Source organism: Symsagittifera roscoffensis, chromosome 5 (genome assembly GCF_963678635.1).
Source record: "Symsagittifera roscoffensis chromosome 5, txSymRosc1.1, whole genome shotgun sequence".
Classification (NCBI taxonomy): Eukaryota; Metazoa; Xenacoelomorpha; order Acoela; family Convolutidae; genus Symsagittifera; species Symsagittifera roscoffensis.
This window is the reverse complement of record NC_087066.1, coordinates 11,121,544-11,144,006: the sequence shown is the minus strand read 5'-3', so window position 1 is coordinate 11,144,006 and position 22,463 is coordinate 11,121,544. Positions and strand designations below refer to the sequence as shown.

Sequence of the window (22,463 nt, the reverse complement as noted above, 5' to 3'; positions counted from 1 at the left end):
TCATGAAAAGTGACCAGCCGCTCTCTTGCTGGCATGAAGATGCATGTATGTCCTGAAGATTGTCTCTAAACGCCAACAAGCAAAACTACTTACAGACCCCATATTCCAATCATTCACAGCATTTCGAAATTGAATTGAAACCAACATGCTTATTATAGTGACCGCAGATCCTGAGTTCACAATCGCGACGTAAAGTGTCCCAAAAAATTTCGAAGCATGCAGCAAGCTTGGTTACCTAGTAGCCATTCGAGCAATGCTTTATCCGACGGCCGTTCATCCTCGCGTGGAAGCTCCAAAGAACGAAGCGGGAGAAGTAACGACGTCGAAAAGATTTCGAATTACGAAGTTCTTGACTTGCTAGGAAAAGGCGGGTTCGCTTGTGTTTATAGAGCTTTATCTAATAGAACAGGACAGTATGTAGCTATTAAAATGATCGACAAAAAGCTAATGAAAAGCGCAAATATGGCTGGTAGAGTTAAAAACGAAGCTGAAATTCACTGTCAATTAAAACATCCGTCTATTGTCGAGCTGTATACTTACTTCGAGGACAAACATTACGTATATATGGTCATGGAATTATGCGCCAAAGGTGAACTTTACACCTATATGAGATCTAATCAGAAAGTGTTCACCGAGTTTGAAGCTCAAAAATTGTTCCGAGAAGTGATTGAGGGCGTGGTTTATTTGCATTCGCATGGAATTATTCATAGAGATTTGAGTTTGGCGAACTTGTTGTTGACGCATTCTGATCATTTGAAAATATCCGATTTCGGACTAGCTACTCGAATGACAGACGTGAAAGAACAACATTTCACGATGTGTGGAACCCCGAATTTTATTTCACCAGAAATTGCCTCGAGAAGCGCGCACAGTTTCGAAACTGATGTTTGGAGTCTGGGATCCATGCTTTATACGTTCTTAGTAGGAAGACCTCCTTTTGATACGGAAAACATCAAATCAACTTTAACCAGAGTGGTGAATGCTCAGTTTGAAATACCGCATCACTTGTCGGCTAATGCACAGGACTTGATACAATCACTTCTGAAGAAAGCTCCTGCGCAAAGGCTGAAGCTTTACGAGATTCTTGACCACCCTTTTATGAAGCAATCTCAGCTTATGTCATTTTCATCAATGCCTGTCAGCAAGTCCCAGGAAATGTCAAACTCAAATGACAGTGGGAACTGCACTATGGGAAGAACCGGAAATGATTCTAGTGCCAACTTCAAAAACTCATCCCGTAGGAATTCCTCGATTTGCAATGAGAACAATGGCCGAGTTGCACATCCCAAAAAAGCGAGCTCTAATGACGAATTGCCGCCTAAGCCTCCTAATTGCGTTACAAGTAATGGGAACTGCGCAAAGGAGGAAAATTTATCTAATAAACAATATCATAGAAGTCGCTCAATGGAAGTTTCCATTGTCTCAGAAAAGTCGGAAAATGTAGTCAAGTCGCGGAACAACTCGGTTGAGTGCATGACTAAGAATCGGAAAGCAAATGGACACGACAATCAGTCGAAAAAACGAGACATCGATCAAAGTTCGTCTCGAGGTAGTAGTCGGCAGAATTCGGAACAGTTTTCGGAAAGTAGTTCGAGGCTGCCTCCGGTGATTCCTCCGTCATCCCACAAATCACGTGACAAAGAGCGCGATAACAGCGAAACGTCGCTTTGCATGCTAACTCCACCCTTAGATTCGAGTCGTCTAAAACCGATCAAACAAGTCACAAAAAGCGCAACTATTTCCATTCTCGAAGATTGCACTGTGTTGTTGGAGTTCTCAAAGACAACAGCTAAAAAAGAGAAAATATCGACGGCGCTTAGTATTTCGCCCGATGGAATGAAAATCACGCTGGTTGAGCCGTCGGGCAAAGGGAACAATTTAGGTAAAGGACCGTGGAACCCTGATAATAGTAAGACATTTACTTATCACAATCTACCTGCTAAACACTGGAAACGATATCAATACGCGGCCCGATTTGTTCTTATAATTCGATCAAACACTCCAAAAGTGACGTTATACAACAGTAGTGGTAAGTTTATGCTAATGGATAACGCTCCGAACCCTGATTGTGAAGCTGTTTACAGAAATAGCAGTGCCAAAGTCCGAAAAAGCAAAGAGGGGATTAAAATTGTCGACACTTACGGAGAAAACCACATGTTCGAGAACTTGGAACAACTGCATACTTATCACGACTCAAAGGTGAAAGACCTATTCAGTCATGCTGCGAAAGCTTTTAGCTACTGCGAGAAAGTGGAAAAAGGTATTAAGAACCTAGAGGAAACTTTGTCGGCCGACTATCACGAATCGCTTTTCCCGATCACGGTCGGAAAACGAATGGCATCAATCAGCCCTAGCTCGACTCCTAGTTCAAACGCCCAAAGTCAACTTACAATGACTGGGGGCGAATTCTCAACGACAAGTTTTGGTCAAATAAGCATGTCATCAACAGCGTTGGTTTCCATGGCTTCCAAGAACGGAAGTTCGGATCGTACCCAAGGGTTCCTAAATGGCTCCGGAAATTCCCTTTCAACGACGTACGACAATGAGAGACAACCGGCTGGTCGATTGTCATCGACTGGTAATGTATCGCCAATTCAAGCCAAACATATGACAACGTCATCGCCTCTGGTCAATGCAATTATCGCCACACCTGGAAAGCAGGTCAACAAACCTCAAATGGGGTCATCATCAGCTCACAAACAGGGTCACCACCAAAGGTCATCTTCAGCTCAGCCGGTATCACATCATGCATTGGGTTCATCAGCTTCAACTTCAGCGTCATTTGGTCAATCACATTCTGGGGTCACTGGGTCAGATAAGGTAGGGTCAACTTAAAGGAAATGATACGAAAATAAAGGAAATGATATGAAAATGATGAAAGCTAAGTTCATAGCTAGTTTTTACTTGCGTAGTGATACATTTTTTTCTTAAGAACTCCAAAAATAGTATGACTGGTTTGTTTATATCGAATTTTTTCACCAATGAAATTTTGTTTTGGTGAGTATCTTAATCCAACTAGTTTGGAATCCAACTAATGAAATCACAGATCTTAAAGATTTTTTCAGATTTTAAGTTCTCGAAATGTTTCTGGGTCATTTCTAAGTCTGCTTTTCCCTGAACTAGATCGAAGTCAAGAGTGACTCTGGTTCCTTCCTTGGTCACGTGTCACAGGACGAGAGACTGGGTACAGTGGTCCAGTTCAAAGACGGAACCCAAATAGTCATCGAACCTAACTCCTCCCATTTCTCTCTTACGTCATCATCATCCTCGTCAATAGCCTCTTCGTCGGGTCACCCGCCGCAGCCGGCAACCACGACTAAGTACAGCTTCAACAGTCGACTCCCAGCAGATGTGCGAGAGAAGGTCTCGCTGCTTCCTCTTTTCATAAACGCTCTCTCCAAACACTCAAACCCTTGTTTCTGAGTTCTGATCAAATGTTCTGTTCTGTTTCACTTTTAACCTGACTGACAAGTAAATCAATCCATGAAACCTCTAAAAATTAACCGCAATCTCACGTTGAGTTTAAAAAAATAGTTCAAGAATTTAGACGAGTTTTCCGAGTTGTCTGGTTGCGTCTCGCGATAAGTTGAATCTTGTTTGTAAAAGGTTTCACTAAACAGTCATGGTTAAAAATGAAAAAGAACCGAATAATTGTAAACATACGAATAATTCGATTGAATCTCATTTTCACGTGTCTTTATTTTTCTATCCCTCGTATAATTCTTCCAAGTTTTGGACTTTTATTGTTAATCAGATTGATTCCAAATTTGCATTATTTTATTTTAATCGTAGTATTCATTTAAATATACGTTGATTGATTATTAGTTCTCCTTAATAGTGTTTGAATCATCCTCAGTATAAAATACGCAATTTATTGAAATGCTCTTATTTTCTTACTTTTCAGAAATCGTGCCATTGTTTTATAGATTGAGTCCTTCGTTCGTTCTTGGTTCCTTTTGAGTTTATTTTCCGGTTCAAATAAATGGTGGCGAAATGATTTGATATTGCGATTATTCGTTTGATAAGGTTAAAATTCTTTACAAAGTTTGACCATATAAATCATCAGTGCCCTTCTTGCCTTAGTTTCAAAAAGTGTCTTCTGCAAAAGTGTTGCCTTTGTGGTCTTGTCTGTGTGCTAGAAATGAGTTGTAAATTATGTAAATATTGAATATTGTAAAGTAGATTATCATTCCTTATGACAAAATAAAACGTCCAAGTAGGCAGTTTTGAGATGAGCAAAACAGAATTCTTTCTTTCTTTTTTTCTTTTTTCTTGGGTCACTGATCATATTTAAGAAGAGCACCCCAATAGATATAATTCATAATCAAAACAAATCAAGTCTGAAGAGGAATGCCGTTTTCAAGATGAAATGGAACCATTCATCAAGACCCATGGGATGATCTTTTTTGCTGAACTGGAAAAGATTTCGCTGATTAGGAGTTGCCGAGACTGAATAACAGGCAGTATGAATGAGTTGCAAAAATGGTCTATCAGAACGGCTGCAAAACGTCGGCTGAAGCGAAACAATTTATCCTAATCTGAAACGGTAAGTGCGAATCACGACCTGCAAAAGTGGTTGGTAGAATCTTACCTAAATGAAGAAGAAGTTGTGTCCTGTCTTGTCTAATCGATATGAGAACAAGATCATATAAGTTGAGGCTTAATGACAGTTTGTTTTTGCCAACTTTAGACAGATAGGCTGAACTTAAGTGTAAAAGAAAAGTGATTTTTCTTGTGGGCGTATTCATGATTTGTTTATTTTTCAGGAAATTCTTGAAATTTATACACGCTCAAATTAGACTGTTTGCGGGTTGACTAATCATTTTTTCAATTGTACCGAAAAAAGTTTTTTTGTTTCAAACAGCACTACAATGATAAAAACTCGATTTCAGAAATTTTCCAACTCAAGTTATTTCTCAATTTTTTCAAATGAATAATTTACACATAATTTGGCTTTATGCTTTCTTATTTATTATATGCAAAAACGTGTCTTTTTGTATTTGGTGCTATTTTTCCTGCAACGATATCGCAATTTATCAGTTGGTGGCTAGTTTTTAGGGATTTTAATCCAATGTTTTGGTTGCTTAAAAATTGAGGTTCCCTATAAAAGCGGAGGTTCTCAAAATTTCCAAAATTTTTGGTTTCCACAAAAAGTCATACAAAAATTTTTCAATGCCCTTCTGGCAGTTTTCCAAGTTTTCAAGGGCACGTGAGATCTCAATATGATAGGGCCGGTTTTTTAACTTGGAGCGTTTTGTAAACTCTAATTTTTTCGTTTTTTTTTGCTTTTTCACGAAGCTTGCATCATGAAGCTATGAGTGACGGAAAACACGAAGTGTTATTATTGCCAAAGGATGTTCTCAAAACAAGGTTTGGCAAAGACTTTGAAGTTGAATAAACTAAATCGAAATAAACAAAAAAGCAAAAGGACTTCTGTATTAATCTATTAATACAGCAGTTAACAAAACTTTTTATCATGATTTTTTCTCTTAATTCGTTCAAATCCAAGTGACACCAATTAGAAAAATAGAAAAAAATGCAGTTCCAAAAACGGATCATTTCTGGTATTCTGGAACACTTATTTAATTGCCACGAAATATCTTTTACATGAAACAAAAACGAACAAACTCTTCTCACTCAGATTTATAAATTTTTTGATTAATTACTCAAAAAATAAACTACTATTGTTATAGTTTTTATACTTGCACTGCCCTGCAAGATTTTTAAAATTAACTTAAAAGTAAAGAAGAACGCCTCAATTCTCGTATAACTTCAAAAAGTATACTTTCATGATTATTTGGTACTGAGTAATAACTATATTCTAAATTTGTTTCGATTAGCTTATGTATTTGTGGAAGTCCTACACAAGTTAAGCTATGCGCAAAAATCTTTCGGAAAAAACTATTAGCGAGCGTTATCAAATTCGACTCTGAAAGCTTTTCGGTTAACAACTCAATTAACAAAATCATTTGAATCATTGGAGAGCACGTCGCAACAATTTAAAGTTTCTGCGTAGTTCGCTTAAAAAATCCGTTACAAAAAAGTGTCGGCATATCGTTTGTCGGGTTGTATTTTTCGATTACTTGCCACTTAACGCAATTTTCTGGCTCTGTGAACTTTTTTTTTGTTGCTGCAGCTATTTTTCCTTCACTCTGTAGTTTTTAATGATCTAACCCTAACTTCGTGTATTTTCCTTTTTTGCTTTTGTCTCGTCAAAGCTTTATTCGGCTTAAATGGGTCGGCTTAGGTTTTATGGACTTGGTGACCTGTTTTTGGTGTCGTTGCGTGAGAAAAATAATTTACGCGTACACTCCAGAAACACGCAAAATGATAGAAGTTTTAAAATTTCAGAGCTTTCTAGCCCAAATTTTTTTATATCAACAAGTTCAACTCAACTGGAGTTTTTTATCAAGTTTTGACGACTATGCTGCGGCTCAATACTCGTTTAATCGGCCTAAATGGTTTCGGCTTACTTAACGACTTTTTTTTGCCTCGTCCCAGAGGATAATAGTTTAACGCTATCCCTCTGTAAACGCGCAAAAGTATAAACATTTCAAAAGTTCAGAGCTTTCTAGCCCAAACTTTTTTTTATATCAACAAGTTCAACTCAACGTGAGTTTTTTATCAAGTTTTGTCGACTATGCTGCGGCTCAATACTCGTTTAATCGGCCTAAATGGTTTCGGCTTACTTAACGACTTTTTTTGCCTCGTCCCAGAGGAAAATAGTTTAACGCTATCCCTCTGTAAACGCGCAAAAGGATAAACATTTCAAAAGTTCAGAGATTTCTAGCCCAAACTTTTTTTTATATCAACAAGTTCAACTCAACGGGAGTTTTTTTTATCAAGTTTTGTCGACTATGCTGCGGCTCAATACTCGTTTAATCGGCCTAAATGGTTTCGGCTTACTTAACGACTTTTTTTGCCTCGTCCAAGAGGAAAATAGTTTAACGCTTTCCCTCTGTAAACGCGCAAAAGGTTAAACATTTTAAAATTTCAGAGCTTTCTAGCCCAAATTTTTTTATATCAACAAGTTCAACTCAACGGGAGTTTTTTTATCAAGTTTTGACGACTATGCTGCGGCTCAATACTCGTTTAATCGGCCTAAATGGTTTCGGCTTATGTTTCGGCTTACTTAACGACTTTTTTTGCCTCGTCCAAGAGGAAAATAGTTTAACGCTTTCCCTCTGTAAACGTGCAAAAGGATAAACATTTTAGAAGTTCAGAGCTTTCTAGCCCAAACTTTTTTTTATATCAACAAGTTCAACTCAACGGGAGTTTTTTATCAAGTTTTGACGACTATGCTGCGGCTCAATACTCGTTTAATCGGCCTAAATGGTTTCGGCTTATGTTTCGGCTTACTTAATGACTTTTTTTGCCTCGTCCAAGAGGAAAATAGTTTAACGCTTTCCCTCTGTAAACGCGCAAAAGGGTAAACATTTTAAAAGTTCAAAGCTTTCTAGCCCAAGATTTTTTTATGTCAACAAGTTCAATTAAACGGGAGTTTACCCAAGTTTTTTCGTCTATGCTGCTGCTCGATACATGTTTCTGATCATTGATTTCACGCTGGCGATTATTTTGCTGGACGTGTTTTCTTCAAATTAAAAATCATTCGTGTCAAAATTATAAAAGTTTACTACCAGATTTTTTCTTCTTTTTTAAAATTGTTTTTAATTTCGTGGCTTTCGGTTCGGTTTTTGTCTGCTAACTTGCAATGCTTTCCCGTGGTATCGTAAGTGGATCGAAGCTCTGCTTTACCTCTGTTTAAAGTACTGGTATCTTAAAAGCCGTACTTGTTTAGTTTTTCTCGCTAGCAGAGTGTTCTGAATCAGTGATTTCCCGTTAATCGAAGCGGAGAAAATTATACAAATTTTCTCAAAGCTATTTTTCAGGGGTGAAAAAAATTGCCAAAGCGACGAAACGACTGCATGCTTTTATCCTTTGAACAACTTCAGGTAACATAGACCTTGAATTTGGGCATTTTTCTCACCAAAACAGGTGCCACAAATAAATTTCCTCTCAGATTGAGCGGTATATTGTTTTAAGTTCATTTAATTGTCATTCGAAGTGCATTAAAACTATAAAAATGGGTCACTGTCTGGAGTAAATACGTCCCATCTGGGTAGATTTGGAGTGATTGATTGGCAATTTACACTATCGTTGTTTTTATGGAACGAAAATAAATCATTGGTGATTTTCATTGCCTCGCCTATATGACTTTTTCTTTTTATTGAAGTGCAATTACCCGCACAATTTTTTCTGCAAAGATTTTTCAACCCTCTTGGACGTTCTGCCATACCAGAAGCATTGTGGAATTCAATTAGAGCGCTGAGATTGACTAAGTTTTGGTCGTGCATTAAACAAAAGAGCCTGTGATCATAATTTTCTTTACTTTTATTTGTCTGACGAGAGCGCAGAAAACAATTATTTAGAGCTTAAACCATTTAGAAGTTGTCTTATTGATGAATTTTACTCTGTTGAATTTCTCAATAAGGTAGTTGATTCTGCCCCGAAGCAAACTCCAAAATCAAAGCTATTTAGTATTCCAGAACAAAAAATTATTGTCATTTGCAGTGTTTACTTTCGACCGCGGATTGCGGAGTCATGTATCTCAGAGAAAAGCGTTTAAAAATTAAAACTATCGTAAAAAATTTTTGCTCTTTAACATAAATAAAAATATTTATGAGTCTGGAACGTAGTGAACATTCTTATATAGGTCTTGGTGATTTTTTGTTCGTTTTTTTCAGGAAAAAGTCATACAATTTTTTCGGGCTGAAATTTGATATTTCGTAGTTTGACTCGTATTTCGTTTTAAACTCAGTTATTTTTTTTGTTAAAAAGAAGGCAAGCGCACTATCAAACAACAAAAGTGTAAAGGTAAAGAAAAATGTGATCGATGTCTAGTTTTGAATTTGAATTTCCCAGCGAACTGAAAAATTTTCATGCTGAGTCAGTTTTCTCAAAATGGGTCATTTTTATCACAAAAGTTTCAATCATAAACTGTACTTGAAATTCAAAGAGCCTCAACGTCATATTTTTTCTTTGAAATTCGAGTATGTACTTTTTGTTCCGATTTTCGTACCAAAAGTAACGTAACTTTTGTGCTCGGGGTGGGTTTTTTGTCTTCAGACAAATTTCGACCTTTTAACTGGCCATTTTTGACGGAATTTTTAAAAATCATTCGAAAGGTATTGTTGTCCTGAGCTCAAATTTGAAAAGATATTTTACCAGTGATCAATTTTACCAGTGATATATTTCGCGCTATTAACGCGTAAGCGGAGATTTAATCCGTCTTAGAAATCGTTCCAAATTGGTTGAAGGAAGTCTATGTGCAATAATTGATTTGTTCATAGGAGCGAAAATTATCACTTTTTACTTTATATGGCGATTGGGGGGATGATTTTCACAAAAAATCTCAATTTTTTTACGTTTTATTTTTTTAATTTGATTTTTTTCTTGTTATTACTGCTCCATAGAGCTTAAAAGGCAGTCAGAACATCCAAGGCTTCAACCTGATACGAGCAGTCTTGTTTCTTTTCATTTTTGTTCATTGACTCTTTTCTAACTCTCTGTTGGCTATGTTTTGAACCTACTTTACAAATATCGGATAAAAAATTGTTTTCCTTAAACTTACACATAGCTTTTTCATTTCCAATAAGGCATAATTTATGTTCGAAGAAAACGGAATACTTATGCATGGGGTGGTTTTTTTTATTCTGTCAAATTTCGGCGATCGAAATAATTGTTTTTTAACAAAAATTTTATACCCCTTGAAGATATTGACTCCTTGAAATCAAATGTTAAAAAATATTTAACCTCCGATCATTTGTTGCGAAATTCTGAGAGTTCAAAAATTGCCAATTTGGCCACGCTCTGGTTTTTTTGTGCGCGCTTTGAAGATTGTATTCATAATGCTGAAAGCGTTACGCGACTTGTTCATGCGCGGCGAATTACCCCGCACAACAAAATTGGTCCAAATTGAATTCAGGCTATCTAATCGGTCGTAATAATTTCGTACGACTCAAGTTTTTACACTTGCTCTTTGATATTGTCCAAAAGTTTATATTTTTTAAATTATTTTTACCCCTAAAAAGTATTCGACATGGATTAAGGGACAGTGCGAACATTCAGGGCTCTGCCATGATATATGAGTAGTCTTGTTAGTTTCCATGAACAAAATGAGTTGAAAATATTTTGATTGAGATCGCAATTTATGTTCCCCAGCGGAGCTCAGGTTTCTTTCTCCAGTAATGCTGCGTGTCACATTCAGATTTAAAAATAAGTTTATCATTCAGATTACTCCATGGAATAAAACAGTTCCTTCCCTTTTGTCTATTAGTCTAAAATTGGATTTATTTGGTAATCAATTACTTGTTGAAACTAAAAGAACTCTTTTGTGGGTGTTGAGATAGGTTCCATGATTTTCAAATTGGAAATTAATTGAAGATAACTGGTTGCTGTTCGCCCAAACTGATTCAAGAAAAGAATTTAAACATTAAAATCATAAAAAAGTGTTTCAAGTTTTTTATCATTTTTCGTTTAATTTTGTTATTTTTTTCCTGTAAAGCGTGTTAAATAATGCTAAATTGATTTGTCATCAAGGCGAAAATAATGAGAATGAGAATACCATTTTTTCTCGTCACAGACAACTTTTTTTTAGAACTCAACAGTTTTCAAGAATCCGAATTACGGACAATATGGCTTTATTATGATATTACTTTTGGCCGCCTGCGAGCTTTCTTCAAGATTGTAAAATTTGGCTGAAAAAAATACCGTAAGCCATTAATCTTTCGGTGGTTGGAACAAATGCTTTCAATCAAATCTGCCGTTTTTCGATCGGTTTCTGTAAATTCAGTAATGTTTTTCCATATTTCTGTTGACGATTACTCATTGCTGAAGGGAATTAATTCAACGGCAGATTCGGTATTATGATATATCAGCATTATTTAGTCTAATTTTTGGAAACAATCGGCTGGTACAGACTGAGTGCTTGTCGGGCTAGGGACATAAACACTTATGAAAACATCCAGACTATATCGGTGCGCAGCGTCGACGCAAACTAAGCGCCTACCGCAGTTCTATTGGAATAGAATTTTCAAAGCCAGACAAACGGCCATAGGAAGAATTCTGTTAATTAAGTTTGTTGGACGAAATCTGTAGTAGAATTATACGTGCACCTTCCTTACCCTTGCATGGTCATACAGTTTTGATGCTCGATGGTTTGTAGATATATTACTATTTTTAGGTTGACCGCTTCAAAATAGAAAAAACTTGGGGAATTTCTAATGTTAGTAAAAAATAATCATAATCATAACGTTATCAATTCGGAATGTAGACTTCTTTCGAGTTAACAACTAGTTTAACAAAATCAGCTAAATCACTTGTGACAATGCAGCTGTGCAGCTATAATCATAAGAATATTAAATTGTTTCCAAACGATATCTAGTTAGAGAGTTATTTATAAAAACTTACAGATACAACTTGCAATCATTTGGTAGAACACCATTAGGCCAGCACGGCCCGTTTTCAGATGTCTCATTAAGCGGAGAGTATAAAAATTGGTTAAAAATTGGATCCAATGCAAAGGACCGTTCTACCGGTAAACATTTATTAAACGTAAACCCATTTATTCGCACCTTTAAATACTTCTCTGTATATTAAATATATTTTTTTGTTTTCTCGGGTAGTCTTTTCTACCCATAACCTAAAAACTAACAGATACAAATTCTACATAATCAACAAAAAAAATCTCTCAAAGCATGCGCAATAAAACCGTATTTCGTAGAATGTAATTATCCAAAAATTTATGAATAGAACTATTCAATTGAGACCGAGAAGCCCTTTCGAGAAGTTGACCCAGGCGGGAAAAAAATTTACAACAATAATAAGCATTTTTCTAATTTCAGATGTAATCGACCCTCTGATGAGTTTATTTCTTATTGTAGCTTACTTTTGATTTGATTTACTCTTTGAAAATATCACGTTTATTTCTTGTTCAGTAATGGCATATCTCATTAGATCATTTTGGATAATTTCCCCGGATATTTTCAGAATTTCGTTCAAAAAAAATTCTCTTACGGTATATAATTTGTTTTCATGCATTAATTCAGCGATTGAATCCATCCTGCGCTTATAAAAAAAAATATTCTATTTAGCTTTTTGATTTCCATTTCCAATTCTAACAGTTTGGTTTTGTCTGTGTTTGCATAAACTCAAACTCCTTACTGGATAATTGGTTGCACATAACTTTTGTACGCAAATGTTAATTGCTGTCCTGTTAGAAACTTTCTCATTTGACAAAACACTCCACAGAATTGCAAAACTTTAATTTTTATCTGATCAATATGCTGATGGAAATTCAATTTAATGTCGAAGTGAATCCAAGATATTTAAAACATTCTACATCTTTCCTATGGGTGTCATTAAAAAAATATTTGACAGGTCCTTTTTCAGTTCTTTGGGTCCGACAGTGGCCCATGGTCTCGGTTTTTTGATATTTAGTGTCAGTTTGTTCTTTTTTAACCAATCATTTACTTCAAGCAAAGCCGATTGATGTGCGAGAGCAATAGAGTCATATAGTATGTGTTGCTTGTGGATTTCAAAACAGTGTCATCAGTTTACAAAATTACTCCTTTGTTTTTCGTGACTATTTGAAGATCGGTTATGTAAAGTATGAATAAAAGTGGGACACGGATGGATCCTTGAGGTACTCCAAAAGATGCCAGCTTAAGTTCGTTTTTTAAAGAAATTGTTTCGATGTGCTGACAGCGAGTGCCAAGGTAAGATTCCAAAAAATTTAAGACAGGCCCTCTGAGTCCCATATGTTCCACTTTTATTAGCAGATTAGAATGATCAACTGTATCAAAAGTCTTTGTGAGGTCTAAAAAGTTTGCTGAACTGTTAGATCTTTGTTCGATAGCGATGTTGAAACTTCTTTCAATAATGTAAGCATGGAGTCAACAAGGCTCCTTTTTGATCTGAAACTGAACTGAGTCTTTCGGATGATTTTAAATGTGCTGCTGCATTCTGTCACTCTTGTTGGAAGTCAGCCGATTTTGTTTTTTAACATGCCATTCCCTATCAGAATATCCTCAATTTTCATTCGCTTGTCGAATTTAACAGAAAATTTACGTTGAAGTCACTACAAACTATGTGCTCAGTTTCAGGCTCTAGCGGTAATCCATCCAAATAGTTTTGCAGACCTTTGAAGGTATCATCGTTGCTTAGCGAGTTTGGTGGAATGTAAAGACAGGTTACTACAATTTTTTTTGTTTATTTGAGTTTTTATGAGAACTGACAAGATTTGAATATTGTTTTTTTTTGGTTTTATTATTCTATGGTCTATCCCGGTGTTAACATAGATGCCTATACCTCCTCCTTGCTTAACTCAAGCGCAGCTATAGAGAGGTTCGTTTGCTTGAATTTAGTAGATATCTTTGTCAAAGTTTAAGCTAGGTGTCAGTTAAACAGATGATATGTGGACGTTGGGCCAACAGCTCTATTTTTAATTCAAGCTCCTCAAAGTTTACGGGTAAAGATCTTATGTTTTGTAAAAGCACTGAAAACGTTTTAGAATTTGTTTCCACTTGTCTCTTAACCATATATTCTGTGTAAAATTATTATTCTCTTGTGGTTTCTTAACTTGCAGAATTTTGGCGAAGATCTTGCTTTTTTTTTTTAAATTCAGGCTTCCTAACTTCAAAAAACAATGTTAATTACAAATCAGTGGCATTCGCCACTATGATTTGTCAGAAATCACTTAATGCGATGTAGAAATCGCACAAACTCTAGGTGGTTTACAAAGCAGCGCGAAAATCGCATCATTTTTTTATGTCTGTTAAAAAAGACTATTTAGACTGTTTTTCTGTATTGCGTCTTACACCAACAGTGCGGAAATTACAGAAACTGACCTAAGGTCTGTTTGGAGAATACTAAATTTTTTGTTCGCTTAGAGATCCAAAGTAAAAAAAAAACGAAAACGATAAAAACACAGAAAAAAAAGTAAAAAAATATTGTCACCCTTTTTCTTTAATATTTTGTTGTCCATTTAATTAGAGTAACAAGAGAAAGTAATTTTAGCATATTTTGTCGCTAACAATACTACCCAATTTGGGTTAGAATAGCTTTTTTCATGGGTTTAACAGGCGGCATTATCCGTTCTAAAATCCAATCAATGGGACCGTTTTTTGTTTGCAGGGGATTCCCCCTCATTGTGTTCATGACGAGAGTCGGTGTAAACTCGTTTTTTCTGTTTAACAGCATTAATCGTTTGCAATGCAACAACTGCCTCAACTCGCATAACTTGGTATCGTCACGACGTTTTTCATCATGGACAAGCATTGATACTATGCAATTATCAGTGTCATTTCTCAAGTTCATATCATTGGCCGCTTTCTTAATTACTGCCTCTTGTTCAGGAAGGTGTTCCGTAATGTATATGTTACGCTTGTTTCAATGGTTTTCTGATATTTTAGATTTGTCCTGGCCTTGTACATAGCGTGCTTATTGTCGAAGTATACAAACTTGCAAATGATAGTGGGCATATTGGTTCCATAATTCATGTAACAACCTTTAATTCGCTCACGATGAATATTTACTTTCAGACTTGCCCTGAAAAAATGAATTTTCGCATCCGTTACGTCAATTACTGCCCTTGCATCGAACGGTGGGTTCCATACTATAGTACACATTCCCTGCTAGTATACCTTTCCTGTGCTGGCAGCCTTGTAACAATGTTTGACTGCTTAAGTTTAGGATCCGTAACTTTACACTCTTGTTTTTCAAATTTTCCCCGCAAAATTAACAGTTCCGATTTCACATTGGTCACATTTTTTGTCTCCCGTATTTGTGCTCACGAATACCTCTTGGGCTGCAGAAACCACCTGAAGATGAGTTTTACTGTCGGTTTCCATCGTAATTGCAAAAACTCAATTTCGTAACGCAAAGAATTCCTGAAATAATTGCTTGTTTTTAAACGTCTGAAAAAATAAACCAGCGTGGGAAATTATCTGAATTGATGAGAATTTCTCAATTTGTCAAGGCTTTCGAAATTGCCGATGTTTTAGATTTATTTGGGGATTGATTCATTTTAAGGGGTTAGATGCGTAAATTTGCCATTAAAATTTTCTGGTGATTGATCTCTTCTATGCTGTTTCGAAACACGCGAGAAAAAAAACGTTTAGAACATTTACAAGGTCATCCGACAGATTTCTAAGTCAAAAGTTCTCGTTGAGCGGCACTTATGAGTACTTATGACTCACTATGCAGTTGACATGCTAAATTTTCTGAAAAACTAAATTTAATTACTGGGTGTATACTAGTTACTCGAGGGTAGTTTCAGAGGGAGTTCTGAAACTGTTAAGTTTTTCTTTACAAAATCAGTCGTTTTGGCTCAACTATTGCCTGCTCAAAGATTGTCGGCCTTGGTTGAGCTTCGTAAGTTTTGTTAAGTTGCTTATTTGAAATTAAAATGTTTTGCGTGGCTTGTTTGCCTAGAAATACTGTTAAAAACAGGTAATATGAAAATGTGTGGGATTGGGCTTATGCTGGGGGTTCAACAGAGACAAATCGCCTAGTGGCAAGCTCCCCTGCATCTTTTTTTGAGATTTTTTTCTAAGCTTTTTGAATTTTACCGAAAAATACACTCCCATATTTGCTATTTTGGGTTCATTTCAAAGACTGATCACGTAGTTAAGTGCTGTCAAAGTACTGTCAAAGATTGCGAACTTTGCCTACAAATAAGACTGCTTGAATTTTAGTATTTTTCGAGATATGACGTTTTTTAGGAGTTTCTCAAAATTTTTCAGAGAACTTAGATATAAAAAGTTTCGCAAAGTTTGAAATTACCATCTCTGTAGTGAGGCTCTGTCAAGTTACTCTCAGGAGTTGCAGATTTATCCTCCAAATATGACTGCTCAAAACCTTGTAGTTTTCCAGATATGATGTTTTTTGTGATTTTTTCAAAAAAATATCATGAAAATTATTTTTTTTTTACAAAATTTGAAATTCCTAACTTGAAGTTAGGGGCTATCAGAGTGATCTCAGGGGTTGCGAATTTGGCTTAGTTTAAGAGATACGACAATTTTTGTGATTTTCTCATTCAAATTACAAAATAACTCACAAAAGTGAAATTCCCAATTTCCCTGTAGTTGTGTGTTGTCAGAGTACTGTCAAAGATTGCGAATTTGCCATCAAATCAGACTGCTTGAATTTTACTAGTTTTCGAGATGTTACATTTTTTTTGTTTTCAAAAAAATACCCTCTTTAGAAAACTTAAGGTTGAAGTTTCTCAAAATTTGAATTTCCCTAACGTTGTCATTGGGTACTGTAAGAGTTTTCTCAATAGTTGCAATTCTTGCGCCAAATGCGACTGCTCAATTGTTTGTAGTTTCCCAGATATGACGTTCCTAGTCATAAAAATTATACTAAACATAATCATAATCATAATAAGCATCATAATCATAATAATCATAATAATTATTATAATAATAATCTTAATCATAATGATAATCATAATCATAATCATAATCATCATCATCATCATAATAATAATCATAATCATAAGTTAAATCAAAATCATAATATTTATAATCATAATCATAATAAAAATAAAAATAAAAATAATAGTCATCATGATAATCATCATAATCATAATAATCGTAATCATAATCATAATAATATTCATAGTAATCATAGTCATCATAATAATCAGAAAAATAATTATAATAATCACAATAACCTTAATAGTCATATTAAACATAAAAATCATAATCATGATAATCATTATCATAATAATCATAATAAAAACAATAATCATGATAATAACAATAATTTTTATTTAGTAATCATAATCATAATAATAATAATCATAATCATAATAATCATAATAATAATAAACTTATTAATCATAATAATCATGATATTAATAATACTACTAATCATAATCATAATCATAACATTCATGAAATCACCATTTTAAAAAAAATTATAATCATAATAATCATAATAACAATCATTTTCATAATAATCATAATAAAAATCTTATTTATAATAATCATGCTCACAATCATTATCATAATAATCAAAATCATGATAATAATCATAAAACTAATCATAATCATAATCATAATCATAATAATAACAAAAAATTAAAAATAATAATAATCATAATAAAAATATTGATAATAATCATAGCATCAAAGAATTAAGGGCAGGGCCCTGTGATAGTTAGATTTCCATTTTTCAGTTTAATCAAAGTTTTGCTTAGTCTCTGAACAGATATTTAACTGTGTTTTTTTTTCGGACGATTGCGTCGGGCACAACATGTACAAAAACGACTTATGGTATAACAGAAAACATTGACAATATACTTTTATTTTGGTAACTTATGAAATATAACTGAGTAGATTCTGAAGTCAAAGTAGCTTTCAAACTTGAAGTATTTTAAAATGAATAGTCCATACTGTCGGACATTGAATCCTGAATGTTCTCAACTGAATGGTGCTAGCTGTATCAGTTCTTCACGCAATCTTTTATTGGACCACAGTGCTGTAGTCCTGTTTCTAATGTTGCTAATATTATCTATCCAGACTAAGCATCTTGACAACTGTGACAGCCTGTCTGCCTGAGGGTAGGAAATCTCTCTATCATCTTAACGTTCTCTCGAGTTCACAAACTGGTCAGCCATTTGAAGCCAAAACAATACCTGAATTGACAGCAGACTGATGATAGAGAGATGAATTAGACTCGAAAGTTACAAAGTGGCTTTGAGGCAAACCGATGAAATCGAAAAAGCTATTAAGTTATCATTTTATCTGCTTATTTTATCATTTTTATCATTTTAATTTATCTGATTTCTGATTCCACTAGTTGTTTTTTGATTTTTTTAAACTATTTTTTGCCTCTTATGATAACTGGTTCAATGCTCTGTTGATTAGTGAAATGTAGTTTCGAGGACTCTTTTCAATACTCAGATGAAAATCTCTTCATTTTTGAAAATTGACCAGAAATATTTTCGCCAGGGGCGGATCTAGGATTTTTAGGCCGTTTTTTTCCGAAAATTTTGACGAGTTTTTTTTAGGGCCGTTTAAATTGATTTTCAGAGCATTCCCAGTGCACTATAAAGAACCTATTTGACCAAATAATTTTCCGCTGCATGCAAGTTTTTGAAAAAAACAGGTCAAAAAAGCCGTTTTTGGGCACTTTTTTGGCGCGCACTCCTCTTCTAAATTAGTATATAGTAGCGCCAAAGGCGCCTTCAAAAAATTTAAGAGTTGGTCGGCCTAAAATGGATGTCATTAAATAAAAATTTGGTTGGTATCATTTCATTTGGTTGGTGAGGGGGTCGAATCCCTGAGGGGAGGGGGCCTCTCCCCAAATTTGCCCCTGATTTACGTCAAGAAATTTGGCAACTTGTCTAGCTTTTCAACTCGGAAGTTGTTTGGTTTCTGTGAACAAAGAGTTTCGTGAAAATGTTTTATGATGTGTGGCCAGGCAGTTAACTTGTATTCAACCGATCGATCTCGCTTTCTTGATTTTGTTAGCTTATTAGTGCTTGCGAGCTAGAAAGGTTTACATTCCATTTTCTTTGATAGAGCTTTAGAGTTTGAAGTTGATTGATTGATTCTTTAATTTTAGCGCCTGTAACTTGTATTTTTCTAGCCACGCGGTCGCCCATTACCTGTAAAGTTGTCTGAAAAATAAGGCAAGTTGTCTTCGTAATAGGTTAACGTCTTCATGTTAATTTTGACTCTAATTATTTGCTTACAAGATTATACAACTTTATTTGACCTGATCGAGCGCAAGTTGATACTATTGCCATTACTAACGATTTTTGCCATCAAATTGGATATCTTAATTCGAATATTTGTCCTGAAATTCGATTGTTTCCATTTGATTTTTGTCTTACATGATTTGAAAAAAAAGACTTACTGAAGGGACTTGACTCGTATAATAAACAATTGCTTATTTTATTTGTTCGAAGCATCAATTTTTTTAACGCTTAACAACTTGTCTGACGTTATCAACTTGATCATCAGTGCAAACGCGTGAAATGGTGACCTCCCGTTTAGGAATCTAACTGCTCAAAAATAATACAATAGCCTTTATAAACTTCGGTCGTTTTAAATATACTTCTTGAATTGCTAGTTTTTTGAGATACTTCGAAAACTGAAACTTTCCATTATAAGGTTGCAAATAGAAAGCGTTGTCAAATTGAAAAAAAAAATTGCCTGTAAACACCTTATCTAACGGAATCATTGACTCATATTACATTCTTGATTAAATTTAGTTCTAATTAAATTACTGTTTTTGGCCCATTGGCGCCAGAGGAAACGCGCATGCTTGGGACGACAAAAGTCGAAGGTTCGAGTTAAGCCAATCAGGGGCGGATTTAGGGGGGGCGGATTTTCAAAAAACTTTCGAAAATTTTGTCTACTTTTTTTTTAGCTCGAACGAATTGATTTTTCGAGCTCTCCCTAAGCACGGTTTGTTCCCTGCTTTGGCCAAATTTTCTGCGCGGCAGGCAGAATTTTGAAAAAAAAAACAGTCCAAAAAAGGCGTTTTTAGTCACTTTTTGAAAAATGTTGACAAAAAAATCGCGTTTTTTCTGCGCGCGCTCCCCCCTCAAAATCTGTATTTATTGGCGCCGAAAGCGTCTTTAGAAAAATTTTAGGGTCGGTCGGCCGGCCAGAAATGGATTTCTCAAAAAGTACCAAAGGGGGACCCTTTGGTTCGGCAGGGGGTCGAATCCCTGAGCTTTTTAATTTACCTGAGTACTAAAGCACGGTCTAGCTTTGATTAAAGGATAATATTTTAAAGTATTTTTTTTTAAAATTAATAATGGTCAGATCATTATGTCTTACTTGCACAGCCAACGGTAATTTTTCTTGTACGTTTTTTTTTGTTGCAGGTAATTGAATTACAAAATAATTTGGGGAATTTTCAAACTTGTATAATACATTTTTGCTCAGTTATTTCGCACGTATTTTTGAGAAACCACCTAAACGAGTTTCATGTCTGAACTTATCTGATAGTTTTATCTGTTACTTATCTGAACTTAACTAATAGTTTTGTTTTCTGGTAATAAAAAATTGATGGTCGGTTACTGTGCAACTAGCACAGAATGTTCCGACCATAGTCTAAAAAAAATACAAAGTGTTTTTTTTTTCAAATTAGTATCGTTATTTTCTGCGTGGTTAAAAAAAGAATCTGAACAAAAAACTGGGACTTAGGAATATTTGACAGTCATAGTCAAATAAGAAAAAAGTCATAGAAGTACCAGCAAAACAAAAAATATTAATAAAGTACAAAAATAAATCGCAGAACTTTTTTTGACTTTTTGAAGTTTTTCTTTTTCCAAATGGTGCTTAAAAACTCCAAAACCATTTTTTACTGGGTAAAATAACTTTGCATGGCCAGAATTAAACAGATATAAGCTACTGTAAACCTGCTCGCTCGCATTGTTCGCTCGAACTTAGACTGAAAGTCAAAAAATTAAAACCTTTTTTTTTTCAGTACTGGGACAATGTTGTTTATGTCGTTCGAATCGCGACTGAAAGAGCTTGAATTTGATATTGGAAGTTTTTTTGACAGTGGTTCTGAAAATTGTTTTTTTTTGCCCCAATACTTGTATTCCACCGAGAATTCTATCCTTTACTAAAACATTTTGTCGACCTCATTTTTTGAAAGGAATGAATTTGAACTCCATTTTGACGAGAAAACGGGAAAAAATGGTTCATGCGTGTTTAATTGCTAAAATTTCTGTTGCGTATTTCTCAGAAAGATATTTAAAACATTAGTTTTGCATTTTGTTTTTTCACAGAAATGTTTTTTTTCTTTTGCGTGTTTTAAAACAATCATTTCGCGTTGTCAGTTTCTCAATAGGCGTTGTCGTCTAAAGTTCTCATCAAAAACGGTTGTCGCCTTATTTGCCGGTCACCTCGCGCAAGATATAAGGTGATGATTTTCCTGTTTTGACCACGCAAAGACAAAAACTTTGGTTGGGCGTATTTTTTTTCGCATAAAATCATTCAATACAAAGAAGGATGGCTCAGGGTCCAATGATGTATCTTGTTTAAACCCATCGGAGTTTCTTTAAGCAAATTGTCTTGCAATTGATGGAAAAATGAGATCATCCTCCCCCTCCTTCAAATAGACCAAATTAAGATTCTCCGACCCAGCTTTGAATTTAGATTAAGTTTTCTAAGGAAGCGTGTAAAATGCTCTATTAAAATTTCGAACTCAGAATCAAATTGAGGTCCTTCCCCCTAAATGATTTTCGAGGGAGGGGGAGGGGGGTTTGAAGGATGTTAACTTGGTTCAAAAAATGATTGTAAAATGCATTCACAATTTTTTAATTCATTTCAATGTGAACTTTTTCACAACTAATTGTTGTTCCGACTACATCACTAAAAGTGTCGCTTCTGTTTTATTTCCGCTTGATTTTGACGACCTCAACGAAAACTTGTTGGGGTCAAGTGTAGTATCATTTGAAAGCTCTGCTGTTCGTCATTCGGATCCCACAAAAATTCAAAAAGTCTCAGTGTCGAAAAAATATGGCGTGAATTTTTCAGTTTGAGAAATATCACGATGAGACGCTGACTTCCTTTTTTAGTTTTTCTACAAAAACAATTTTATTTGAGCTATTACAATCTCTGTTAGTTACAATGATTTTCCTTATTCAGTCGACTTGACTTACCAATATTATCAAGGAATTTATAAAACAATGGACAGTTTTTGTGAAAAAATTTGAACGTTATTTATTTCAATTGTTAAGTTTTTTTTTCTCTTGTTTTGAACTTTTTTTAGTTTTAATTACTGTAATCGGAAATTTTAATCTGAAGCAATCCTAGCTATTGGCAGCTTTCTTATTAATAATCGAATAAACTATAAAAAAAGTTCCAAAGAAAAGTTTAAAAAGTTTCTTTTTCTGTGTTTTAGCATTGCATTGGAAATTGCCCGAACACTTCCAAATAACGAAATCTAGTGTTTTTGACAAATAGTTTTGTTGAAAAAAAGTTTTGCTCATTTAAATATTCAGAACACTTCAATATTAAATTAAGCTCAAATATTTTGTTGTTTTGATTTGGCAGTAGTCGAATACACAGTGATTTACCCAAAAAATTTTGCTTTGAATTGCAGGGATGTGATGTTTTAAATGAATATATCATGAATGGAAATTTCCGTTTCTCTTTCTAATCATAAGTAATCGATAACTCGACTTCTTTTCTGTACTCATAGAACTTATCTAGATTTTTGTAAAAATTCTTTTCCAAGTCCCAGATGCTTTGCTTAATTTAATTTCTTTAAAAATTTGCCACCTAGCATTGGGTAAAATTCTCTCGAGATCTGAATTTTAATAAAAGTGCCACTAACTAACCGGGAGTAGAGTGACGTGGCGGGGGTATGGGAAAGGCGGTCGACCATTGGGCTGGAAAATTACACTTTCTTCTCCCAATAGACGTATA

General features: G+C 34.8%; 2 protein-coding genes across 2 annotated transcripts in view; both read left to right on the top strand.

Moving 5' to 3' along the window:
- Positions 1-4,230, top strand: LOC134845730 (serine/threonine-protein kinase PLK4-like). The gene is made up of 2 exons (XM_063862789.1): positions 1-2,820; positions 3,124-4,230. The coding sequence occupies exons 1-2, from the start codon at positions 217-219 to the stop codon at positions 3,421-3,423; spliced, it is 2,904 nt and encodes a 967-aa protein (XP_063718859.1). The 5' UTR covers positions 1-216; the 3' UTR covers positions 3,424-4,230.
- Positions 4,231-8,242: 4,012 nt separating this feature from the next.
- The window catches only part of LOC134846893 (cholinesterase 2-like), a 31,424-nt gene continuing 17,203 nt past the window's right edge, over positions 8,243-22,463 (top strand). The window contains exon 1 of the mRNA XM_063864306.1: positions 8,243-8,306. The gene's annotated coding sequence lies outside the window, so the exon portion shown is untranslated. The remainder of the gene's footprint in view (positions 8,307-22,463) is intronic.

Bases quoted from the DNA above. Each gene is read 5' to 3' on its own strand.
- LOC134845730 (XM_063862789.1), top strand. From the start codon at position 217: ATGCAGCAAGCTTGGTTACCTAGTAGCCATTCGAGCAATGCTTTATCC. The intron at 2,821-3,123 runs GTAGGGTCAACT...TCCCTGAACTAG, and splicing joins GGGTCACTGGGTCAGATAAG to ATCGAAGTCAAGAGTGACTC.